Source organism: Hyla sarda, chromosome 5 (assembly GCF_029499605.1).
Source record: "Hyla sarda isolate aHylSar1 chromosome 5, aHylSar1.hap1, whole genome shotgun sequence".
Taxonomy (NCBI): domain Eukaryota; kingdom Metazoa; phylum Chordata; class Amphibia; order Anura; family Hylidae; genus Hyla; species Hyla sarda.
Window position 1 is genome coordinate 130,297,964 of NC_079193.1, and position 27,559 is coordinate 130,325,522.

Genomic DNA, 27,559 nt, shown 5'->3' on the forward strand with positions numbered 1-27,559 from the left:
TTTTTCGCCGCAGCGCAAACTCCTAGCAGAGAACTCACTGTAAACCTCCGCCAGTGTGAATGTACCCTAAAAACACTACACTACACTACACTAACACATAATAAAGGGTAAAACACAACATATACACCCCTTACACTGTCCCCCCCCCTCCCCCAATAAAAATTAAAAACGTATTGTACGGCAGTGTTTCCAAAACAGAGCCTCCAACTGTTGCAAAACAACAACTCCCAGCATTTCTGGACAGCCACTGACTGTCCAGGCATGCTGGGAGTTTAGCAACAGCTGGAGGCACCCTGTTTGGGAATCACTGGCGTACAATACCCCTATGTCCACCCCTATGCAATCCCTAATTTAGTCCTCAAATGCGCATGGCGCTCTCACTTTGGAGCCCTGTCGTATTTCAAGGCAAACGTTTAGGGCCACATATGAGGTATCGCCGTACTCGGGAGAAATTGCCTAACAAATTTTGGTTGGCTTTTTCTCCTTTCACCCCTTATGAAAAGGTGAAGTTGGGGTCTACAACAGCATGTTAGTGTAAAAAAAATGTTTTTTTACACTAACATGCTGGTGTTGCCCTATATTTTTCATTTTGACAAGAGGTAAAAGGGGAAAAAAGCCCCCCCAAAATTTATGATGTAATTTCTCCCGACTACGGAGATACCCCATATGTGGTTGCAAAGTGCTCTGGGGGCGCACAACAAGGCCCAGAAGGGAGAGTGCACCATGTACATTTGAGGTGATTTGCACAGGGGTGGCTAATTGTTACAGCAGTATTGACAAACGCAAAAAAAACAAAACCCCACATGTGACCCCATTTCGGAAACTACACCCCTCACGGAATGTAATGAGGGGTGCAGTGAGATTTTACACCCCACTGGTGTCTGACGGATCATTGGAACAGTGGGTTGTGCAAATTAAAAATGTTGTACAGCCCACTGTTCCAAAGATCTGACAGACACCAGTGGGGGGTAAATGCTCACTGTACCCCTTGTTACGTTCCTCAAGGGGTCTAGTTTCCAAAATGCTATGCCATGTGGGGGTTATTTTGCTGTCCTGGCACCATAGGGGCTTCCTAAATACGATATGCCCCCCCCCCCCCCCAGCAAAATTTGCTCTCCAAAAGCTAAATGTGACTCCTTCTCTTCTGAGCATTGTAGTTCGCCCGAAGTGCACTTCAGGTCCACTTATGGGGTACCTCCATACTCAGAAGAGATGGGGTTACAAATCTTGGGGGGTATTTTCTGCTATTAACCCTTGCAAAAATGTGAAATTTTGGGGGAAACACACATTTTAGTGAATTTTTTTATTTTTTTTTATTTAGGCTCACTTAATTCCTTGTTACGTTCCTCAAGGGGTCTAGTTTCCAAAATGGTATGGCATGTGTTTATTTTTTTGCTTTTCTGGCACCATAGCGGCTTCCTAAATGCAACATGCCCCCAAAAAAACATTTCAGAAAAACGTACTCTCCAAAATCCCCTTGTCGCTCCTTCCCTTCTGAGACCTCTACTGCGCCCGCCGAACACTTTACATAGACATATGAGGTATGTGCTTGCTCGAGAGAAATTGGGCTACAAACATAAGTATACATTTTCTCCTTTTACCCCTTGTAAGAATTCAAAAATTGGGTCTACAAGAACATGCGATTGTAAAAAATCAAGATTGTGAATTTTCTCCTTCATTTTGCTGCTATTCCTGTGAAACGCCTAAAGGAGTGAACGCTGACTGAATGTCATTTTGAATACTTTGGGGGGTGCAGTTTTTATAATGGGGTCATTTGTGGGGAATTTCTAAGACGAAGACCCTTCAAATCCATTTCAAACCTGAACTGGTCCCTGAAAAATAGTGAGTTTGAAATTTTGTGAAAAATTTGAAAATTGCTGCTGAACTTTGAAGCCCTCTGGTGACTTCCAAAACTAAAAACACGTCGATTTTATGATTCAAACATAAAGTAGACATATTGTGTATATGAATAAAAAAAAAATTTATTTGGAATATCCATTTTCCTTACAAGCAGAGAGCTTCAAAGTTAGAAAAATTCAACATTTTCTAATTTTTCATCAAATTTTGGGATTTTTCACCAAGAAATGATGCAAGTTACCACAAAATTTTACCACTATGTTAAAGTAGAATATGTCACGAAAAAACTGTCTCGGAATCAGAATGATAACTAAAAGCATTCCAGAGTTATTAATGTTTAAAGTGACAGTGGTCAGATGTGCAAAAAACGCTCTGGTCCTAAGGTGTAAAATGGCCTGGTCCTTAAGGGGTTAATCCCCTTTTGCCATTTTTTCCCCCTCCAACTTAATCCCCTTGTGCTATCATTCCTCCTCCATATTTATCCCCTTGTGCAATTATCCCCCCTCCATCTTAATCCCCTTTTGCCATTTCCCCCCTCCATTTTATTCACCTTTTGCCATTTCCCCCCTCCAGCTTAATCCCCTTCTGCCATTTCCCCCCCTGCATCTTAATCCCCATTTGCCACCCCCCCCCCCCCTCCATCTTAATCCCCTTGTGCCATTATTATCCGATATGGCAAAAGGGAATAAGAGGGAGGGGGAATGGTGCAAGAGGATCAGAGGGAGGGAGGAATAATGGCACAGGAGATTAACATGGAGTGGGGGGGGGGGTGGTTGATTATACACCCCCCCCCCCCTCCATCTTAATCCCCTTGTGTTATTATTCCTCCTCCATTTTAAAGGGGTACTCCGGTGAAAACCTTTTTTCTTTTAAATCAACTGGTGGCAGAAAGTTAAACATATTTGTAAATTGCTTCTATTAAAAAAACCTTAATCCTTCCTGTACTTATTAGCTGCTGAATACTACAGAGGAAATTATTTTCTTTTTGGAATGCTCTCTGATGACATCTTGAGCACAGTTCTCTCTGCTGACGTTATTATAATAATAACGCTTTATTGTTGTCCTTAGTGGGATTTGAACCCAAATCCCCAGCACTGCAAGGCAGCAGTGCTAACCACTGAGCCACCATGCTGCCCTTAGCATACATCTGCTATGCATCTGCTATGCATGGTTGCTTAAATGGACAGAGATGTCAGCAGAGAGCACTGTGCTCGTGATGTCATCAGTGTTCCAAAAAGAAAGGAATTTCCTCTGTAGCATTCAGCAGCTAATAAGTACTGGAAGGATTAAGATTTTTCAATAGAAGTAATTTACAAATATGTTTACAACTTTTTGCCACCAGTTGGTACCCCTTTAATCCCCTTGTACTATTATTCCCCCTCCATTTTAATACCCCTGTGCCATTATTCCCCCCTCTCTCTGATCCCCTTTTGCCATATTGGATAATTATGGCACAAGGGGATTAAGATGGTGGGAGAATAATAGCACAGGGGAATTAAGAGGGAGGGGCGGAATAGTGGCACAAGGGGATTAAAATGGAGGGAGAATAATAGCACAGGGGGATTAAGAGGGAGGGGGGAATAGTGGCACAAGGGGATTAAAATGGAGGGGGGATAATAGCAAAAGGGTATTAAGATGGAGAGGGGGAATAGTGGCACAAGGGGATTAAGATGGATGGGGGATAATAGCACAAGGGGATTAAGATGGAAGGGGGGATAATAGCGCAAGGTAATTAAAATGGAGGGGTATAATAGCACAAGGGGATTAAGATGGAGGGAGAATGCATTAGTATAAAGGTAACAACAATCCTTTTGTCTACTGGTACCCCTCGTGCGCAAGTTCCGCGCGAGGGGGTACCCGCTGAGATACTTTTAGGCTTTGGGGGTACAGTCGCCAAAAAGATTGACCACTGTAATGGGGTGTACAATGAGCATTTATGCCCCACAGGTGTCTGACAGATTTTTGGAACAGTGATCCGTGAAAATGAAAAATTTTATTTTTCATTTGCAAAGCCCACTGTTCCAAAGATCTGTCAAATGCCAGCGGGGTGTAAATACTCACTGTGCCCCTTATTAAATTCTGTGAGGTGTGTAGTTTCCAAAATGGGGTCACATGTGGGGGGGTCCACTGTTCTGGCACTACGGGGGGCTTTGTAAACGCATATGTCCCCCGACTTCCATTCCAAACAAATTCTCTTTCAAAAAGCTCAATGCCACTCCTCCTCTTCTGAGCATTGTAGTGCTCCAGCAGAGCCCTTGAAGTCCACACATGGGGTATTTCCATACTCAGAAGAAATGGGGTGACAAATTTTTTTTTTTTGGGGGGGGGGGGGCATTTTGTCCTATTACCCCATGTAAAAATTTAAAATTTGGGGAAAAAAGAGCATTTTAGTGAAATCATTTATTTTTTTCATTTACACTTCCAACCTTCACAAAAAGTCGTCAAACACCTGTGGGTTGTTAAGGCTCTCTGTACACCTTGTTACGTTCCTTGAGGGGTGTAGTTTCCAAAATAGTATGCCATGTGTTTTTTTTTTTTTTTTTTTTTTTTTTTTACTGTTCTGGCACCATAGGGGCTTCCTAAATGTGACATGCCCCCCAAACACCATTTCAGCAAAATTTGCTTTCCAAAAGCTAAATGTGACTCCTCTTCTGAGCATTGTAGTTCGCCTGCAGAGCATTTTACGTCCTAACATGGGGTATTTATATTCTCAGAAGAGATGGGGTTACAAATTTTGGGGGGCATTTTCTCCCATTACCCTTTGTAAAAATGATAAATTTGGGGAAAAAACTGCACTTTAGTGAAATTTCTTTTTTTCTCCTTTACACATCCAATTTTAACGAAAAGTCGTCAAACACCTGTGGGGTGTTACGGCTCACTGGACCCCTTGTTACGTGCCTTGAGGGGTGTAGTTTCCAAAATAGTATGTCATGTGTGGGTTTTCTGCTGTTCTGGCACCATAGGGACTTCCTAAATGTGACATGCCCCCCAAAAATAATTTCAGCATATTTCAGCAAAATTCACTCTCCAAAATCCCATTGTCGCTCCTTCCCTTCTGAGCCCTCTACTGCGCCCCCCGAACACTTGACATCCACATATGAGGTATTTTCTTACTCGAGAGAAATTGGGTTACAAATTTTGGGGGATTTTTCTCTTTTTACCCCTTGCAAAAATTAAAAAACTGGGTCTACAAGAACAGTGTAATAAATGAAGGTTTTGAATTTTCTCCTTCACTTTGCTGCTATTCCTGTGAAACACCTAAAGGGTTAAACTTTCTGAATGTAATTTTAAATACTTTGAGGGGTACACTTTTTATAATGGGGTCATTTATGGGGTATTTTTTTTTATATAAGAAAGCCCTTCAATTTCACTTCAAAACTGAACTGGTCCGTGAAAAATTCCGATTTTAAAAATGTTGTGAAAAATTGGAAAATTGCTGCTGAACTTTGAAGCCCTCTGATGTTGCCCATAAGTAAAAACATGTAAACTTTATGATGAAAATATAAAGTAGACCTAATGTATATGTGAATCAAAATATGATTTATTTGGAATGTCTGTTTTCCTTACAAGCAGAGAGCTTCAAAGTTAGAAAAATCTAATTTTGGAATTTTTCACCAAGAATTGATTCTATCGGCGAAAATTTACCACTAACATAAAGTAGAATATGTTACGAAAAAACAATCTCGGAATCAGAATTAAAGGTAAAAGCATCCCAGAGTTATTAAAGGGTTACTTCGCCCCTAGACATCATATCCCCTATCCAAAGGATTAGGGGATAAGATGTCAGATCGCTGGGGTCCCACTGCTGGGGACCCCGGGGATCGCTGCTGCAGCACCCCGCTATCATTACTGCGCTGAGCAAGATCGCTCTGCGCGTAATGACGGGCAATACAGGGGCCGGAGCATCGTTACATCGCGGCTCCGCCCCTCGTGATGTCACGGCCCGCCCCCGTCAATACAAGTCTATGGAGGGGCGTGGCGGTCGTCACGCCCCCTGCCATCGACTTGCATTAAGGGGACGGCCCGTGATGTCATGAGGGGCGGAGCCATGACGTCACGCTGCTCCGGCCCCAGTATCGCCCATCATTACGCACAGAGCGAACTCGCTCTGTGCAGTAATGATGGCGGGGTGCCGCAGTGGCGATCCCCGGGGTCCCCAGCAGCGGGACCGCAGCGATCTAACATCTTATCCCCTATCCTTTGGATAGGGGATAAGATGCCACGGGCGGAGTACCCTTTTAATGCTTAAAGTGACAGTGGTCAAGATGTTCACAAAATGTCCGGGTCCTTAAGGTATAAATGGGCTGGGTCCTTAACCTCCTGAGCGGTAATCCCGAGCGTGACTCGGGGTTAATTTTCCCTGCTAGGATCGGTAACCCCGAGTCACGCTCGGGGTAGAATTACAGAGTTCCTGGCCGGGCTGCACGATATATCGCAAAAGCAATGCGATATAGCGATGCGGCCCCCGGGAAAACATGCGATTATCTGCTCTGGTCGGCTCCCGTTGCGGGGGCCGGCCAGAGCAGGTAAAGAAAAATACTAAAAGTCAGTGTTTCCCTACCAGGGGGCCTCCAGCTGTTGCAAAACTACAACTCTCAGCATGCCCGAACAGCCAAAGGCTGTCCGGGCATGCTGGGAGTAGTAGTTTCACAACAGCTGGAGGCCCCCTGTTAGAAAAACACTGAGCTAAGTGTAAAAGAAAGAAGTAGTAAAATAAAAAAAACTTTTGCTCACCTAATCCCGGTCCCTGAAGATGTTGTTCCCCTCCGTGCGGTCCGGGGTGTCCTCTCTTCACTATTCCTCTTCTAGGACCTTTCGCTTTTCAGCCAATCACAGGCCGCAGTGGTGTAAAGCCTGTGATTTGCTGAAGGGGAAAGGACTTGTTCTGCAGCAAATACACTAGGTTTGAAATCTGCCCGGCAAACCCAGTGTATGCTGCTGCAGGACAAGAAGGTGAGAAGGGGGGATGAATGTGACAGGAGGGGGGGATGTGACAAGGGGGGGGGGGGAATGTGACATGAAGGGGGGAAATGTGACGGGGGGGGGGGGAATGTGACAGGGGGGATGTGACAGGGGGGGAGGGGAGTGTGACATGAAGGGGGGGATGTGACAAGGGGGGGATGTGACAAGGGGGGGATGTGACAGGGGGAGGGGAATGTAACATGAAGGGGGAGAATGTGACAAGGGGGGGGAATGTGACAAGGGGAAAGAATGTGACAAGGAGGGGGGAGAATGTGACAAGGAGGGGGGAGAATGTTTCGGGGGATGTGACAAGGGAGAGGGAATGTGACAGGGGAGATGTGAAATGGACGAAGGGAGATGTGAAATTCAGTTAAAAAAATTGTACCGCTTTTGGTACAAATTTCCAGACAGAATCATACCGCCAGGGAGGTTAAGGAGTTAAGGACTCAGACCATTTGGCCATTTTTATGTTTTAATTTTTTCCTCCTCGCCTTCTAAAAATCATAACTCTTATATTTTCATCCACAGAGGGCTTGTTTTGTGGGCGACAATTTGTCCTTTGTAATGACATCACTAATTTTAACATAAAATGTATGGGGCAACCCAAAAAATACTATTTGTGTGAGGAAATTGATAAGAAAACTGCAATTTTGCTAATTTTGGAAGGTTTTGTTTTCATGCTGTACATTTTACGGTAAAATAGACATGTTTTCTTTATTCTGTGGGTCAGTAAAATTAACCCCTTAAGGACCGGGGGTTTCTCCGTTTGTGCATTTTCGTTTTTTGCTCCTTGGCTTTAAAAAATCATAACTCTTTCAATTTTGCACCAAAAAATTCATATGATTGCTTATTTTTTGCGCCACCAATTCTACTTTGTAATGAAGTCAGTCATTTTGGCCAAAAATCTACGGTGAAACGTAAAAAAAAATCATTGTGTGACAAAATTGAAAAAAAAAAACACAGTTTTGTAACTTTTAGGGGCTTCCGTTTCTACGTAGTACATTTTTCGGTAAAATTGACACCTTATCTTTATTCTGTAAGTCCGTACGATTAAAATGATACTCTACATATATAGGTTTGATTTTGTCGTACTTCTCTAAAAAATCATAACTACATGCAGGAAAATTAATACGTTTAAAATTGTCATCTTCTGACCCCTATAACTTTTTTATTTTTCCGTGTATGGGGCGGTATGAGGGCTAATTTTTTGCGCCGTGATCTGAAGTTTTTAACGGTACCATTTTTGCATTGATAGGACTTATTGATCTTTTTATTTATTTTTAAATGATATAAAAAGTGACCAAAAATGCACTATTTTGGACTTTGGATTTTTTTTGCGCGTATGCCATTGACCGAGCGGTTTAATTAATGATATATTTTTATAATTCGGACATTTCCGCACGCGGTGATACCATATGTTTATTTTTATTTTTATTTACACTGTGTTTTTTTATGGGAAAAGGGGGGTGATTCAAACTTTTAATAGGGGAGGGGTTAAATGATATTCATTCACTTTCTTTTTTCACTTTTTTTTTTTTTTTGCAGTGTTATAGGTCCCATAGGGACCTATAACACTTCACACACTGATCTTTCACATTGATCACTGGTTTCTCATAGGAAACCAGTGATCGATGATTCTGCCGCATGACTGCTCATGCCTGGATCTCAGGCACTGAGCAGTCATTCGGCGATCGGACAGCGAGGAGGCAGGTAGGGGCCCTCCCGCTGTCTTGTAAGCTGTTCGGGATGTTGAGATTTCGCCGCGGCTATCCCGAACAGCCCACTGAGCTAACCGGCAGCTTTTTCTATTCGCTTTTAGCCGTGCGGCTCAGCTCTGAGCGTGCGGCTAAAGGGTTAATAGCGCGCGGTGCCGCAATTGGCGCTGCACGCTATTAGCGGCGGGTCCCGGCTTCACTATGACGCCGGGCCCGCCGTGATATGATGCGGGGTTACCGTGTAACCCCGTGTTATATCACGGGAGCAGGACCAAGGACGTACCGGTACGTCCTTGGTCCTTAAGGGGTTAAAATGATACCCATGATTGCATACTTTTCTATTATTGTACCGCATAAAAAATATTGCAAACTTTTTAATTAGTGCGTTTAAAATCCCTCTATTTTGCTGACCTATAACTTTTTAATTTTTCTGTATAAGCGGCTGTATGAGGGCTCATTTTTTGTGCTGTGATCTGTACTTTATTTTTTTTATACCACCTTTGCATATATAAAACTTTTAATACATTTTTTTGTAAATTTTTTGGGGAATAAAATGTTCTAAAAAATATTTTTTTTTTGTGCCGTTCACAGTAAGGGATAATTAACATTATATTTTAATAGTTCAGATATTTATGCATGCGGCAATACCAAATATGTTTATTTAAAAAAAATGTTTACACTTTTTGGGGGTGAAATGGGGAAAAAGGGGACAATTAACATTTTAATTGGGGGAGGGGATTTTTTACTTTAAGGGTCTGTTCACACGTACAGTATTCTGCGCAGATTTGACGCTCAGATTATATGTGCAGGATTTCTAGCTGTATTCAGTCATTCAGTTTACATTGAAATCTGCAGCAGAAAATCAAATCAGATTACTGTACGTGTGAATAGACCATAATAGTCCCCTTATTTATTGCAATAATTTGATTGCTAATACTGTTCATTGCTATATATAGGGCATAGCACTGATCAGTGTTATCAGCTATCTTCTGCTCTGGTCTGCTCGATCTCAGACCAGAGCAGAAGACTCCGGGAGATGTACCGAGGCAGGTGAGTGGACCTCCATCCGCCTTTACAGAGGATGGCTGCGGCAGCACTGCGGGCGATCCGATCTTCCATTTTTCTGACTACTCAGTCAGCATCCAATGCTCGTGGTCATGTACAGGATGTAAATGTACATCCTGGTGCGTTAAGTACCACCGCACTGGGATGTACATTTACGTCCTGCGTTGTTAAGGGGTAAAATATTTATAGCAATCACTTGATTGATAATACTGTTCAGTGCTATGCATAGGGCATAGCACTAATCAGTATTATCGGCTATCTTATGCTCTGGAAAATACCCATCTTAAAAATGTATAAGTCTAATCTAGAGTAATTGGCCTTTACTATATACCATTTTCTATCAACTATTTGACAATGTAGAGTATGCAAAAAGCTAAAGTTGAATGCTGTTCCATTTAGCACTTTGGGCTTGACCAAAAAAGCCGAATGTTAAGGCCCACAATGTTTAATAGAGCGCCTAAATTTAACCACAAAGACAAGGGACTCCTCGTGATTGGTGTGGTCCCCAACAGTCGGGCCTCCCCTGATCGTTTAGATAGTTGAGTGTCATTTGTGGGAAAACTCTTTTAACCCTACAGTCAGCTTATGCAAACATATGAATAGGGCTTTTAAGTTAAAAAAAAAAAAAACAACTAAAACAAAACCGTGATAAAGACACTAATGTATGTTCAAAAACCTGATTTAGGTTGCATTTGTAGTCGCATTTTGCAGGTGACCCCTATGTAGTAATAGAATGCAAACAAATAGCTTTCGAAATTACTTGTTTCAGAATAACGGTATAATTTAATTGTTTACAAAATTGTTGGTAAGGTTACTAAGAAACTTTTGGTTGCCTTCCAGCTTTGGCAGGTTTGTGTGTCAAGTGTTGTTATGATACTGTTTGCCACCAACTGTTTTTTTCTGTCGTGTTTTGTAACATACTGTAGAAGCTGACCATCTTCTGTGATATCATTATTTTTACTGTAAATCATACTAATTTTCTTTCTTATGTCTACTTGTGTCCTGATCCAGATTCAAGCCTCGCGTTCTGGACCTGAATGTGTCAGTACCTTAATCCATTGTTTTGTTAAATTCCATGTGTGTAATAGTGTGTAGTAGTTCCGCTTAGAATTCATGTGTGGCATGTAGATTAACCTTTTAGCTGTTTATTGTCATGCAGTCATTCTAGTAGTCATACAGGTTCTTAGCTATAGATTATGCATGTCTATTCAAATAAAATAAAACATTTTCCATACACTGAACAATTTTTAAAGCATCTGTGGTTTCCAGCTCTTTAACGTGACTGTAAATAAAGCACAAAGGCAGTTCTTACCTTCTATGGAACACAAGCATGCATGGGTGCCCGGGAGAATTCAGCCATGTAGTACATATAGAAAAAAGGAAATCCCAGCATCGAAAAGTCACAATAAAATCTTATTTTATTTCATATCTTTACAATGCATAAACGTCCATAGGAACAGACAAGAATAACTTAACATGCCTGTACCTGTACTATATATTTGTGAACAGTCTGTGAATAGAGGATAAGTTATTTTATACTGGACAACCCCCATAAGCTTGGGAAAATGCATGACAAATGTATTCTCCTCAGTTTATAGGGTTCATCCAGTATAAAGCGACTTATCCTCTATCCACAGAATAGGGGATAGGTATCTGATCACAAGTGGGTCAGACCAGCTCACCAATGGAGGTTGCTGCAAAGAAAATGCCTATCTTCCCTGCTAGTTGATGCCAAAACCAGCCTCATAAACCCTATCTTGTAACAGATACTGTTACTAGAGATCTAGCAGAATGTTTACAACATGGGATGCAAATATTATCCAGAAATTCTCCTAGTATCCATAGTATTGTTGCTCTGTCTCCTAGCCTCTACAGTACAGAAAGTCAAGGACAAGACAAGATAGCTGAATTGTATAGGAAATCACAGATGTGGGCATAGAAGATGCACAGCACCACATGTACACATACTCTATCTCCGTATCGAATAGCTTCTCTTCCTACACAGCAGGTTTGGGTTATAGTATTGGAAGTTACATAAATTGCAATTCCAAAAATGCTGTTTATCTTGCTACTTGCACAAGCTGTTCTATGCCGTATGTGAGACATATGAATAATACTTTAAAAATCTGAATCACACGCCACATAACAGATAGTAAGAAGAATGTGGTTAATGTATCAGCACTTAGCTGTCACTTTAGAAAAGTACATCATGGTAATACTGCAAGCCTAGTGGTCACAGATATTGAAACATCCATACATCACAAAAGAGTGACTAGCAAAGTCTTATTACATCACAACCATTAACCCCTTAAGGACTCAGCCCATTTTGGCCTTAAGGACTCAGACAATTTAATTTTTACGTTTTCATTTTATCCTCCTCGCCTTCTAAAAATCATAACTCTTTTATATTTTCATCCACAGACTAGTATGAGGGAGTATGTCCTTTGTAATGACATAACTCATTATATCATAAAATGTATGGCGCAACCAAAAAACACTATTTTTGTGGGGAAATTAAAACGAAAAACGCAATTTTGCTAATTTTGGAAGGTTTTGTTTTCACGCCGTACAATTTATGGTAAAAATGACGTGTGTTCTTTATTCTGAGGGTCAATACGATTAAAATGATACCCATTATTACCTATTTTTCTATTATTGTTGCGCTTAAAAAAAATCACAAACTTTTTAACCAAATTAGTACGTTTATAATCCCTTTATTTTGATGACCTATATTTTTTTTATTTTTCCGTATAAGAGGCAGTATGGGGGCTCATTTTTTGCGCCATGATCTGTACTTTTTTTTGATACCACATTTGCATATAAAAAACTTTTAATACATTTTTTATAATTTTTTTAAAAATAAAATGTATTAAAAAATTTGGAATTTTGGACTTATTTTTTTTTTTTTCGTTCACGCCGTTCACCGTACGGGATCATTAACATTTTATTTTAATAGTTCGGACATTTACGCACGCGGCGATACCAAATATGTCTATAAAAAAATTTTTTACGCTTTTTGGGGGTAAAATAGGACAAAACGGACGTTTTACTTTTTTATTGGGGGAGGGGATTTTTCACTTTTTTTTTTACTTTCACTTTTACATTTTTTTACATTTTTTTTACATTTTTTTTTACACTTGAATAGTCCCCATAGGGGACTATTCATAGCAATACCATGATTGCTAATACTGATCTGTTCTATGTATAGGACATAGAACAGATCAGTGTTTTCGGTGATCTTCTGCTCTGGTCTGTTCGATCACAGACCAGAGCAGGAGACGCCGGGAGCCGGACGGAGGCAGGAGAGGGGACCTCCGTGCGGCGTTATGAATGATCGGATCCCCGCAGCAGCGCTGCGGGCGATCCGATCATTCATTCAAATCGCGCACTGCCGCAGATGCTGGGATCTGTATTGATCCCGGCACCTGAGGGGTTAATGGCGGACGCCCGCGAGATCGCGGGCGTCGGCCATTGCCGGCGGGTCCCTGGCTGCGATCAGCAGCCGGGATCAGCCGCGCATGACACGGGCATCGCTCCGATGCCCGCGGTTATGCTTAGGACGTAAATGTACGTCCTGGTGCGTTAAGTACCACCGCACCAGGACGTACATTTACGTCCTGCGTCCTTAAGGGGTTAAGGAGGCGTTTCTAAAGACAAAGGCCCAGATTTATCAAAGTTTGTAGAGCTTATTTTCCCGTATATTTGGCGCAACTTTGGCGCAACTCCGCTTACTTGCTACATTATTTTTGTTTACATCCCACCGCTCATCTTGACATCTTGCTCACGTAGATTTTTTTTTCATTTTTCACTTTCCAGTGCACCCTGATTTATTGACTACAACTGTCACAGATCTAGGCGCATCTGATTAAAAAGCCTACACCAGCTTGAACCTTGCTTATGTTTCTGCTTTTCGGACTACCTGTAAGCAACAACTTTTAGGGGTATTCCCCCAAAGGGGTTAACCCTAAAACTAGAAATCCCCCTTGAATTAAAACTTCAATGTTTTATTAGATCATTTAAAATAAGGGAACAAAATAAATGTTTCTGCGCTCAGCAGATTGAGTGTGTGCTACCAACTATATAGCAAGCATCCGCTCTTTTTTTTATATAGCAATTATCTCTAGATATGCACATCTATATATGCTGGCATTAGTGGTCGCTATTTAAAATTCAGTGCTAGCCATCCCCCCCCCCCCCCCCCGACGTTTCGTCAGCCCACGCTGACTTTTTCAAGGGAGTCCGGCTAATGGCCGCAATTCTGGGATCCCGTCCTTATAAGTGCTCTGTTAATGAAGTTTTTAGTGAGCGCATCATGTGCGCATCACTCCGGTCCAATTACGTCTCTCCGTGTAGAGGACGGCTGCTGATGACCAATAGCAGCCTCTTTTGCATGTGCTGCATGTGGGTTGACGTTATCGGATGTTCATTCTATGCGTCGCGCATGCGTGAAAACGTAGAAAATAGTGCCGTATACATTGAGAGCGCAGAGAAAGCGGCAGCACCACTGGGACAAAAAGGAGACCATGGTCTGCTAGGATAACTGCACCCTGACTGAGTCCCGATATGAGGGGTGCGTGCAACAAAGTCACAAAGGCAAAACTGTGTGCGGAAAGAATAATGAACACGCACTCTCCATCCCAGGGACATCAGATGGCAGCTTTATTGGAAAAAACTGGAGACATCAGAGTGTGATGAACATACAGTGTTCCTGCGCAGCAGCAAATCAGGTGTGCGGGCGAGTGGAACACAGGTGAGGGGCGTGGGTGCTGGGGCCATGTTTCTCTACCGCGCATGTGCTGAGCGTGCGTGAGAACTTAGAAAACAGTGCTCTATGTCCCTTCTACGCATGTGCTGCGCGTGTGCCCGGACTTTTTTTTATTGTTCTGCCGAGCTAGTTAACGGCGCATGTTCCCGCAGGTACGCGCATGACATCCGACTTAATTTTATTCTGATCATTCCGGATTCTATTGCGTTTGCGCACAGCTGCGGCCCATGGTGTTCATTATTTATTATTATTGCCTACATAGTGTATAGGTTTCCTGCATTTTATTGAATATTAGGGGAATATTAAGAAAAATGCTGTGATGAAAATGCTATAATATTTGCCATTAGGAAGAAATAATATGAAGATGCGAATATTCTTTCTTCCTAATGGCAAATGGGCTCCTTTTAACATACCTCGGCGCCGTGGAGTTTTTGGAGTCCCTAATGTAATTTCACATTTCCCACTGTGTCCCGTGATTGGCAGGGACCAAGCAGCCAATCACGGGACCTGGCAGGAAATTTGATCTTACAGTAGGGACTAAAACTCTGCAGCTCCTTTATATGTTAAAAAGAGCCTGGGCTGACATCACTCTGCAGCCGCCCGGGACTCCTGCACATGGGCTGGGAGATGTGCTGGAGCCGTTCCTGCCATACACTCTGAGGGATGGCAGGGATGTCTCCTGCACATCTCCCGGCTTGGCTGCGGGAGTCCCGGGCGGTTGCAGTGTTATGTCACTGGACCGCATTACCGCCCGCTTCCCTGGCTTGCACAACTACAACTTCCAGCGTGTCCTTACAGTAAGGACTGGCTGGGAGTTGTAGTTGTGCGGCGGGGGCGTGTGAGAAGCTTGTCACCTGCCCTCTGCTGCACAACTACAACTCCCACCATGCCCTTACTGTAAGGGCATGCTGGGAGTTGTAGTTGTGCAGCACGGGAGATTCGCGGGCGGGTGACAATAAATATATTAACCTATTTTTCTTGTTTCTTTTTTTTTCTCATTTCAGATCCGTATAGCCTGTGGACTACTTCGGATTCGGTGGACTGCATCGATGATCAGCGTTTTTTATTTTTCTTTCTGTTTAATGATAATAAAATGGTTAACGCAGGCTTGTGGGGGGAATGTTTTTTTGGAATAAACTTTTTTTTAAACGTGTTGTGTTTTTTTTTATTTACTTGACAGGCTTAGTAGTGGAAGCTGTCTTATAGACGGAATCCATTACTAAGCTGGAGCTTAGCATTAGCCACAAAAACAGCTAGCGCTAACCTCCAAATATTACCTCGGTACCCACCGCCACAGGGGTGCTGGGAAGAGCCGGTACCAACAGGCCCGGAGCATCAAAAATGGTGCTCCTGGGCCTAGGCAGTAACAGGCTGGCATTATTTAGGCTGGGGAGGTCCAGTAACAATGGTCCTTGCCCACTCTGGTAACATCAAGCTGTTGCTGATTGGTTGGTATTTGGCTGAAAATAAAATAGAGGGAACCCTATGCGTTTTTATAAAAAATTGTATTTTTATATTTAATTATTTATGAAAAAAAAAGCATAAGGTTTCCCCTATTTTTATTCTCAGCCAAATACCAACCAAGCAGCAACAGCCTGACGTTACCAGGGTGGGAGAGGACCATTGTTTCTGGCCCTTCCCAACCTAAATAACGCCAGCCTGTTACCACCTACCCAGGAGCGCCATTTTTGATGCACTGGGCCGGTTAGTATCGGCTCTTCCCAGCACCTCTGTGGAGGTGGGTACTGGGGCAATAATTGGGGGTTAGCGCCAGCTGTTTTTGTGGCTAACACTAAGCCTGCCTTAGTAATGGACTCCCTCTATAAGAAGTAAATAAAAATAAAAAAAAATACAAAATTTTTTTTATTCCAAAACAACACTCCCCCAAAAGCCCTCGTTAACCATTTTATTGACGTTAAACAAAATAAAATAAAAAAACACTGGTCCCCGTAGTCCTCCAAATCTAAAGTAATCCACAGGATACACTGACCTGAAATGAGAAGTTAAAAAATTAAATAAATAAATGAGTTAGTGGTAAAAGTGGTAAAAGAAAATGTAATAAACACACACACACACACATATAGATATATATATATATATATATATATATATATATATATATATATCACATATTTTTTCAAAGCTGCAAATTGGAGTTCTGAAGTCATTTATTGGTTTTTGCTTATGTAAGCCATATTCATCAACTGCCCTGTGATAGTATGATAAATGTTCCCTACATAAGCAAAACTAAAGCAAAAATAAAAAGCCTACAGAACTTTCTTACCAAAGCAACGATGATAAATGTCCCCCAAAGTTTTTACACTTAAGTATGTTTATGAATAAGCAGAAACACAAAACATGTCAGACTATGATTCTTGTCTGTTTCTATGGATGTTTAAAAATGAAAAAAAAAAGGGCTTTATTAGAGACTAATGGTGCTGGGATGTTCTATCTCGAGTTAAGTTTGACCTGTATGTACAGTACGTTTTAGAAATAATAATTGCAGTGAATGGAAAAATGTGAGTTCTGATTATTGTTAGTGCAAAAAGTGTTCTGCTGTGCTCCCTTAATATGGAGGTGTTCAGTTCAGCAGAAAAATCTTTTTTTATAAACTTTGCTAAGCTTAGTTAAAAATTAATAGTTGACTTGCTTATTTGGAAAGATCTGAGGAACCTTCTGGGCTGATGCACAGTTATGCCTAATTCAATGCCTAAGTGTGTGGTGCATGACAAATGGATTCCTTCTTTGGTGGCCTTTGAATCCCTGTGTTATATACCAATCCCTGGAGTCCTGTACTAGGCACAACACAGTCATTTGTTATGCCTGGAATGTTCCTTTAACTATTTCCATCCCTGTCACTGTGTGTGCTTAAATGTTTGTCTTGAAACCATAATTTTATTTAATAATGTTGGAGTCCTTGTAGTCATATGGAAAATCTATTTTAGTGTACATGAAAGGTGGAAAAACATATTTTAATACAATAGCCATGTATCAATGTTATAGTTTTTGATGTTATATATTCTGACTTCTGTTGTTAGGGCTTGTTCACACGTCGTCTGCCCCCTTTCATAAATTCCCATTATCAATCTGTTTTCATAATTTTTCAGTCAGGTTGGAAACAGCTGTAAAATAATCCCATTGATGTCAATGGGATTTTTTTTACAACCCTTTATCACCTGTTTGAACCTGTTTGCTTCCCGTTCCGTTTTTAATTTATTTTTTGACGGGGAAAAGACGTTGCATGCAGTATTTTTCTCCCGTCTAAAATAACGGAATAGTAAAATAGTTCATAAAGTTGAAAAAAGACCCGAGTCCACCAAGTTCAACCTATAACCCTAATGAGTCCCTACTGAGTTGATCCAGAGGAAGGCAAAAATCCCTCATACTAGAGGTAAAAATTCCTTCTCGACTCCAAATATGGCATCAGAATAAATCCCTGGATCAACGTTCTGTCCCTATAAATCTAATATACATAACCAGCAATGTTATTACTCTCCAAAAATGCATCCAGACCCCTTTTGAACTCTTTTACAGAGTTCACCATGACCACCTCCTCTGGCAGAGAGTTCCATAGTCTCACTGCTCTTACAGTAAAGAACCCCTGTCTGTGCTGGTGTAGAAACCTGCTTTTCTCTAGATGTAGAGGATGCCCCCTTGTTATAGATACAGTCCTGGGTATAAATAGATCATGGGAGAGATCTCTGTACGGTCCCCTGATATATTTATACATAGTTATTAGGTCTCCCCTAAGCCTTCTTTTTCCTAATCTAAATAACCCTAATTCTAATAATCTTTCTGGGTACTGTAGTCCTCCAAGTCCCCCATAGAAATGGATATTATAAATTTAACATATCATCCGTTTGCACCCTGTTTAAATGATACATTTTTGAACCGTTATTACTTCTGTGCATGCTCAGAAGAGGTGAAATCAGCGGACTCCTGCAGTAAAAGTGAACTACTACTCCCATCATGGAAACAAGTCTGTTCCATGATGGGAGTAGTAGTAGCCCCGGCTGCGGGAGTCTGTAGGCGGCTGACTTTTAATACTAACGGATGAAAAACTGATGCAAAAGGATGCCAAAGAATGGCTTTTTTTTGCATCAGTTTGCATCCCTTAGTAGTATGGTCCAATTAGGAGGCTGTGACGAGAGGAAAGCAGGATGGAAGACAGACGGCCGTGTGAACGTAGCCTTACAGTGACATTCTGTGCTTCGCCATACACATTTGTGTATAGACCCTCATTGGTTTGTATAGTGGAATTTACATTATGTGAGAATTTGTATGAACCAGAAACACTAAGTATATAGTACTCTTAAGAAGTAATAATTTTTTTTGCATTTTTCATGTTCATGAAGGGGCCTTCAAAGTTCGTACAGGAACACTAAAATGTGGATATTAAGGAGCTACAACCAATGGTAGTAATTCACAGTTGGAGACAAATAGACATGCTATAAATATTTTCTTCATCTAACATAAAGTATAAATGTTGTAGAGAAAAGTAATTGTTGTGTGTTAAAGTTTTGCTATGTATATCATATTTCTGTGGATTTGTAACATTTGTGGGTTTGTAACTCAGAAGATTTTCTTTTTTTTTTTTGCATATATAAAGGATTGTATTTTATGTATTATAAGGGTCTATTCACACGTACAGTATTCTGCGCTGTGCTCAGTTTACATTGAAATATGCAGCAGAAAATCTGCACAGAATACTGTACGTGTGAATAGACCATAAGAGGAGAAAAGGTTGAACATTTACATTAGCGAAAAGAACTACTCTCATAGGAAAACAAAGTCTCTCCAGTTAGTCAGCCTGGAGATCCTGTGCAGTTTGCCTTTAAAGAGGTACTCCGGTCGAAAACAAATGTTTTAAAATCAACTGGTGCCACGAAGTTAAACAGATCTGTAAATGACTTCTATTTAAAAATCTTAATCCTTCCAGTACTTATCAGCTGATGTATGCTCCACGGAAAGTTGTATTTCTTTCTGGAGTTCTCTGCCGACACCTCTGTAACACAAACTGTCCAGATCAGGAGAGGTTTGCTATGGGGATTCGCTTGTAGTCTGGACAGTTCCAGATATGGGCAGAGATGTCAGCAGAGAGCACTTCCTGTGGAACACAGCAGCTGTTGGGTGTGTCTGATTTCCAGGGCTTTCCAGAGAGATAGGATTGAAGCAGATTTCCGTACAGCCTTTTCCCTAGGAGGGTGGCAGCCCCCTTGGGAGAGCCTCCTGCTATGGAGCCCTAGACTTCCACCCTTTGAACTAGGCCGGCGGAGGGTGGGAGTGAGAGAGCTATGGCCGATTCTCAGGACAGGGTGAGAAGATCCAGCAGGCTCCTCAGTAATGTGGAGCCCACTCCCCCGTCCGTCTCTGGAAACCGCAAGGCGTCCGGTAAGAAAATTACAGTTATATCTTCGGGGAATGTTGTTATGGAACCCCAACAATGGGGAGTGAAGGGACCCAGGGAGTCGCTTGCCACGTTTGGTTCCCGCATGCAGGCAAAGCTGGTGGAATATGAGCCGTTGGGAAAGAAGCTGAAAGTTATTAGGGAAGATCTGAAGTTTGCCCGCTCCCAGACAGATAACTCTGCCAAGGCTAAGTTTGCTGCCAGGGTGTGTGAACTGAAGGCAGAGGAGCAGGAGGTGGTGAGAGCCCGAATGATGATCGTAGAGGGAGCGGGCATGTTTAACCCCTTAAGGACGCAGGACATAAATGTACGTCCTGGTGAGGTGGTACTTAACGCACCAGGACGTACATTTACGTCCTGTGCATAACCGCGGGCATCGGAGCGATGCCCGTGTCATGCGCGGCTGATCCCGGCTGCTGATCGCAGCCAGGGACCCGCCGGCAATGGCCGACGCCCGCGATCTCGCGGGCGTCCGCCATTAACCCCTCAGGTGTCGGGATCAATACAGATCCCGGCATCTGCGGCAGTTCGCGATTTAAATGAACGATCGGATCGCCCGCAGCGCTGCTGCGGGGATCCGATCATTCAGAACGCCGGACGGAGGTCCCCTCTCCTTCCTCCGTCCGGCTCCCGGCGTCTCCTGCTCTGGTCTGTGATCGAGCAGACCAGAGCAGGAGATGACCGATAATACTGATCTGTTCTATGTCCTATACATAGAACAGATCAGTATTAGCAATCATGGTATTGCTATGAATAGTCCCCTATGGGGACTATTCAAGTGTAAAAAAAAATGTAAAAGTAAAAGTAAAAAAAATGTGAAAAATCCCCTCCCCCAATAAAAACGTAAAACGTCCGTTTTTTCCTATTTTACCCCCAAAAAGCGTAAACATTTTTATAGACCTATTTGGTATCGCCGCGTGCGTAAATGTCCGAACTATTAAAATAAAATGTTAATGATCCCGTACGGTGAACGGCGTGAACGAAAAAAAAAAAAAAAGTCAAAAATTCCGACTTTTTTAATACATTTTATTTAAAAACAAATTATAAAAAATGGATTAAAAGTTTTTTATATGCAAATGTGGTATCAAAAAAAGTACAGATCATGGCGCAAAAAATGAGCCCCCATACCGCCACTTATACGGAAAAATAAAAAAGTTAGAGGTCCTCAAAATAAAGGGATTATAAACATACTAATTTGGTTAAAAAGTTTGTGATTTTTTTTTAAGCGCAACAATAATATAAAAGTATATAATAATGGGTATCATTTTAATCGTATTGACCCACAGAATAAAGAACACATGTCATTTTTACCATAAATTGTACGGCGTGAAAACAAAATCTTCCAAAATTAGCAAAATTGCATTTTTCGTTTTAATTTCCCCACAAAAATTGTGTTTTTTGGTTGCGCCATACATTTTATGATATAATGAGTGATGTCATTACAAAGGATTTTTAGAAGGCGAGGAGGAAAAAATGAAAACGTAAAAATTAAATTGTCTGAGTCCTTAAGGCCAAAATGGGCTGAGTCCTTAAGGGGTTAAGGAAAAGTTAAAAAATAACGACCGCTTTAAAATCATGCGGACCCCTGTGAAGGAGGAAGAGGATAGTCAGGGGGAGGAAGAATGCCTGTTTGATACAGAGGAGAAGATGGAGAAAGGTGGTGAGGGAGATGGCGGCAGTGAGGGTGATGAGAGTGAGGGGGATGTGTGATACCCCGTGTACCCCTAAGACCTCTATCACCCCAAGTGCAGAATATATTAACCCTGCTCAAGTTGCCTTACCAACCACCTCAGAGGAAAGTGATAGCAGTTATGGCGGTGACAGTGGCCTGGTCGGTGGGGGGCTCCTGCGGGCCATAGTGATGCATGAGTACCCCACCCGTCTGGAAAATTTCAGTTTTGGCCAGGACCTGAGCCCTGAGGAGAATAAAAGGAAGAAGAAAAAGGCTTGGAAGCAAGTGAAGTTTGTCTTCTCTCCTTTCCAGCAGTCTGGGCCACCTGAAAAGTTGGTTCAGGCTGCTGGGCCCCCCACCCTGCCAGATCCCGCTGCTGTGGAACGGGACCAGCACGGGGGGTACAGTGCTGCATCCAACATGGCCGCGGGTGCTACAGTCACGCGTCCTGCTGGTAGGGAAGAGCAGGACAGGCTAATGGTGGGCGACAGTTATGCGGCAGTATGCAAGGGGAGCAGTTCCCCGAGTATTGTGGGCACCAGCTCTGCAGGGCACTCCCCTGTGAGGGGGGGGGGGGGAGTGCCCGGGGTCAGGACCTACTGCTGAGCCTGTGCGGTTGGGCGCAGTATGTGTCACGCTTGTGAACGGGTGGTCTGGCCGCTCTTTTGAGGTGGGGTCCGGAGTCCGTCAGGGTTGTCCTTTGAGCCCGCTTTTATACGTGTTCGCAATCGATCCCTTCGTCCGGAGGGTAGATTGTGGGCCATTGGCGGGAGTCGGGATGCGTCTGGTGGAGCTGGATATCGCCCAGAGAGTGGTGGCGTACTCTGATGATGTCACCATTTTCGTGTCCTTGAGAAAGGAGGTAGATGTGGTGATGTCGGAGGTGGACTGCTACTCGGAGGCATCCGGGTCTAAGATCAACCGGGATAAGTGTGAGAGTCTCTGGCTGTGAGGGGGAAATCCCACGTTTGATCTCCCGGACACCCTTCCAGGGCCCCAAGAGTCAGCAACAGTTTTGGGCATCAGTCACATTTGGTCAGGATGATTATCCCACCAAAAACTGGGATGGTATGCTCCAGGATGCCACTCAGAAGGTGGACCAGTGGAAGAGCTGGTCTATGACCCTCAGGGAAAGGGTACACCTGATCAAATCATACCTGCTCCCTTTGTTTATCTATCTGGACAGTGTATGTATCTTGCCAGAGGCTTACTACACTAGGATCTACAGCCTGTTTTTCCAACTGTTATGGGGGAACAGGATGAACCTAGTCAAGAGGGAGGTTACGTACCGCACGAGGAGACTAGGGGGTTTATCTATGGTAAACCCTGTGATGGTCTTAACAAACGCCTTCTTGAAAGCTAACATCTCAAACCTCTGGTCAGAGAGCGCTCCTCCATGGGTACACTCCTGCAGGGAATGGTTTTGGCCTTTCTTCCAGGAATGAGAGAGAGGAGGGCAAGTGAAGGACCGTACGCCACACGGATATCTTCCAGCTTATTCTACCCAGACTCTGAAGGCGATACGTCGGTGGGTCTAGGAGTGTGGGAGATCAGGACCCAATCAAGGCAGTTCCTTGACAAACGGGTTCTGTTGACCCACTTCCAGAAGCCTCTGGCGCTCAGGTCGGGATCTGAGGGTGGTATTGTACCTTTTAAACATGAAAAGGATCCCCCAGAAGTTTTGGGACTTGGCCTGGTGCTGCTTTCAGGGGAAGCTATATGTAATGGACAATTTGAAGTGTAGGAGCTTTGATGAACGGGGATGTCCGCGAGAAGAGTGTGGGGACACGCTGGAAAGCATGGACCACTTCCTGCTTCATTGTCCTTTTAATATAGGGGTCTACAACCGGGTGGGCGCTTCCGTTGGCTGGAGTCACCTTGCTGGCCTTACCTATCCGGAGTGGGCTTATGGGGCATTCAGGACACTGGATGGCTGAGACCGGGGCACTTTATTTGTAGTCAGTTTAGTGGTTAGGCACTACACGTGGAATGCACGGTGTCTAGGATCTACACAGCGGAAAGTCCTCTCCGAGGTGGAGGTCTGTAGGAACATCACCGGTGACCTCGGGAAGATCAGGTCTTTGGAGTATGGCAGTCTTGGTACCAGCAGGGCTTCTTTCCTGTGAAGAGGATTTTCATTTGATTTTCCCTAGGTACTAGACCTCTTGGATAGAGTACCCCGGTTTCTGGTTAGGGATAGCAGTATAGGGACAGAGAGAGGGTGAGTGCAGAGTCAGTTTGTTTAAGGGATAACAGTAGGGTGAGTTGTAGGGAAAAGTTAGTGGAGAGAGTTTAAAAAAGTAACATCAGGATTGCCATCCTTCTTCCTGGTGGTGGGCTATGCATGTACACCCTAGTCTTTTTGTTTTGTTTTCAGAATATGGATTGCGTAAAGGGCTCACAGGCGACCGAACTTGGACCTAAGGTGGGTTGTAATGTTTTGTATTTGTAGCAAAAAGAGGTGAGGTAAGGCACAGAGAAGGGCTTATAGTCCTAGGTGGGTGCACAGCTCCAGGGATCCGACTCACAATCCCAAACGTTTAATAGAGACAAAAGGATGAAGCGACACTCCAGAGGATTATAATCCAAAAAAGTTAATTTATTCACCCATCAGTACAGATGCAACGTTTCATTCCACAGTCAGGAACTTTCTCAAGCATGCTTGAGAAAGTTCCTGACTGTGGAACGAAACATTGCACTTTTTTGGATTATAATCCTCTGGAGTGCCGCTTCATCCTTTTGTCTCGATGTTTTGTATTAGTATATGATATGTTATGTTGTGAAGTTGTATTTGTATAGTTGGTTTGGGTATAGATTAGAGTACTAATAGTGTAAAAGGGGGAGGCAGTCCTGCTAGGCTAGGTCAGAGTAAAAGATATAAGGTCAAAAATTAGAAGAGAGAGAGAGAAAAAAAAAACGTGTCTAAAATAGCATAAAATGATAACATTTATTTGGAAAAATGATGTGAGGTCTGCAACAGGGCCCTTGTCGCAGACTGGTCACTAGATAAAATGGTTACAATGGTATAAAATGCTAAAAATATAAAATATACACAGTGGTATTGCACTTCACTAATTGGACAATGAGACAATGAAAGTGGGGCAATGAGACAGTGCAAACCGTATCTGTTTAGTTATACAGTAAAGTCATATTATAAGAGCCAGGATTAATCCAGATGAAAGTACATAGCAAAAAGTTGATAATCCAATAAGGCAAATTTTCGGTAGCTCTGGAGCCTCCCAGATTGGGGCCCACTATAAACGTTTTTAGGTGCAGAGATACAGGCGATGCCCCATCTACCCCGACGGCACGGGAACTGAATGCAAGAGGGCAATCGCTATACAGTTCAGGCACTTAGTGCCTCTTACCGGTTACAGTGTGCACAGTCAGGTGAGTGCAGCTGTGCTTGCGATCCGGATACACGTCCCTCTGTCCCGGTGGCACGGGAGAAATGTAGGAGGGGTGATATGATCCGGTGCTGGGGGTCGGAGATGATGGCTGGGAAGCAGCGTGTGGCAGCGCTGTGAAGCCTAGCGGTCGTAGCAGCGTATGGCAATGCTGGAGGTATCCTCTCTACCCCGACAGCACGGGGAGCAGGTGAGAGAGTAGGTGAGGACCGGCAATGCGGTAACGATTGTCTCAGATGATGTGCAGGGTTGTCTTAACACCAGACGCGTTTTGGGGAACGGTGTCCCCTTTTTCAATGGTGGAGGTTCTGGAAGACTGTATCAGGACTGTTCAGGAAGACTGTATTACAGTCTTCCTGAACCTCCACCATTGAAAAAGGGGACGCAGTTCCCCGAAACGCGTCTGGTGTTAAGACAACCCTACACATCATCTGAGACAATTGTTATCGCATTGCCGGTCCTCACCTACTCTCTCACCTGCTCCCCGTGCCATCGGGGTAGAGAGAATGCCTCCAGCGTTGCCATACGCTGCTACGACTACTAGGCTTCACAGCGCTGCCACACGCTGCTTCCCAGCCATCATCTCCGACCCCCAGCACCGGATCATATCACCCCTCCTACATTTCTCCCGTGCCGCTGGGACAGAGGGACGTGTATCCGGATCGCAAGCACAGCTGCACTCACCTGACTGTGCACACTGTAGCCGGTAAGAGGCACTAAGTGCCTGAACTATATAGCGATTGCCCTCTTGCATTCAGTCCCCGTGTCGTCGGGGTAGAGGGGGCATCGCCTGTATTTCTGCACCTAAAAACTTTATAGTGGACCCCAATCTGGGAGGCTCCAGAGCTACCGAAAATTTGCCTTATTGGATTATCAACTTTTTTGCTATGTACTTTCATCTGGATTAATCCTGTCTCTTATAATATGACTTTACAGTATAACTAAACAGATACTGTTTGCACTTTCCCATTGCCCCACTTTCATTGTCTCATTGTCCAATTAGTGAAGTGCAATACCACTGTGTATATTTTATATTTTTAGCATTTTATACCATTGTAACCATTTTATCTAGTGACCAGTCTGCGACAAGGGCCCTGCCGCAGACCTCACCTCATTTTTCCAAATAAATGTTATCATTTTATGCTATTTTAGACACGTTTTCTTTTTTCTCTCTCTCTCTCTTCTAATTTTTGACCTTATATCTTTCACTCTGACCTAGCCTAGCAGGACTGCCTCCCCTTTTTACACTATTAGTACTCTTTCTTGGCACATGGGTATGTGCAACACAGTATCCTCGGTATAGGTTTTCTCTTTTTACGTTGAGCTCCCACATTTTTTTAAAATATATTGGGTATAGATTAGGTTGGGTGGGGGAATTGGTGGGTTGGTGAATGTTTGGAGGGGCTGGCATGGGTCAGTTATGGACTAAACTGGATATCCATGGACTATGGACTCTGACCCATGTCAAGGTGGGTGGTTGTGTGGGTGATGGGTTAGTTTAGTGTAGGATGTCATGTGTTTTGTAGGTGTATAGTTTGGTTTTTGGTGTATATGGTTTATGTATATATTTGCGTTTAGGTTATGTATTTGTATTTTTATATTTGTATTGTATATATTATTATATAGTATGGATTGGTTATTTTATTTTATGAGGGGATGGGGATAGGCAGTCGGATCAGATTTAGTTAGTATTTTTATATTACTTTAACTTAATATTGGTTTTATTATGGTATTGTAGATATAAAAAAAGGTATGTATATATATATATATATATATATATGTATAGATGTGTATATATGTGTGTGGGAAAAAATGTAATTAAATTATAATTTTCTTTTTAATAAAAAAAAAAAAAAAAAAAAGAGGGGATGTTAGTTGTGAATGTAATGTGCGGTTGAGTTTTTACCAAGTCTGGTTGTTTTTAGTTTAAAGCTAAGTAAAGCTATTTTTATGTTTATGTAAATAATGCGTGGGTGTGTGTGTGTGTGTGTGTGTTAGTATTTTTGATAGTTTATATGTAGGTAATTTTTATGTAGGTATAATGTTATGTGTTTTGTTAGTTTAGCTAAGCTGGGCTGGCCGGTTAGGCAGGTTTTGTTGTGTTTTGTTATTGCTAGTTAAGGCTGGGTTCACACTACGTTTTGTCCCATACGGGAGCGCATACGGCAGGGGGGAGCTAAAAGCTTGCGCTCCCGTATGTGACCGTATGCGCTCCCGTATGTCATTCATTTGAATGAGCCGACCGGAGTGAAACGTTCGGTCGGCTCATTTTTGCGCCGTATGCGCTTTTACAACCGGACCTAAAACTGTGGTCAACCACGGTTTTAGGTCCGGTTGTAAAAGCGCATACGGCGCAAAAATGAGCCGACCGGACCGAACGTTTCACTCCGGTCGGCTCATTGAAATTAATGACATATGGGAGTGCATACGGTGACATACGGGAGCGCGAGCTTTTAGCTCCCCCCTGCCGTATGCGCTCCCGTATGGGACAAAACGTAGTGTGAACCCAGCCTAAGCCTGTTTTTCTCTTTTGTTAAGTTTTATATATTTATAATAAAAAGAGTGTCAGCAGAGAGCACTGTGATCAGCCTGAAAAGAATTCCAGAAAGAAATACAACTTCCTGTGGAGCATATAACAGCTGATAAGTACTGGAATGATTCATATTTTTAAGTAGAAGTCATTTACAAATATGTTTAACTATGTGGCAC

The 27,559-nt window shown here is 42.8% G+C and overlaps 1 protein-coding gene across 10 annotated transcripts in view; it reads left to right on the forward strand.

Moving 5' to 3' along the window:
* ADCY1 (adenylate cyclase 1) overlaps window positions 1–27,559 on the forward strand; it is a 605,827-nt gene that overhangs the window by 267,672 nt on the left and 310,596 nt on the right. For 9 of the 10 annotated variants that reach the window (XR_008843996.1, XR_008843995.1, XR_008843997.1 and 6 more), the window contains one exon: window positions 10,611–10,640. The exons of the other annotated variant lie outside the window; for it this stretch is intronic. Coding sequence is in view for 6 of the 9 variants with exons in the window: in XM_056520271.1 (XP_056376246.1) it covers window positions 10,611–10,640 (30 nt within the window). In the remaining 3 variants the exon portion in view is untranslated. The remainder of the gene's footprint in view (window positions 1–10,610; window positions 10,641–27,559) is intronic. 10 annotated transcript variants of the gene reach the window in all.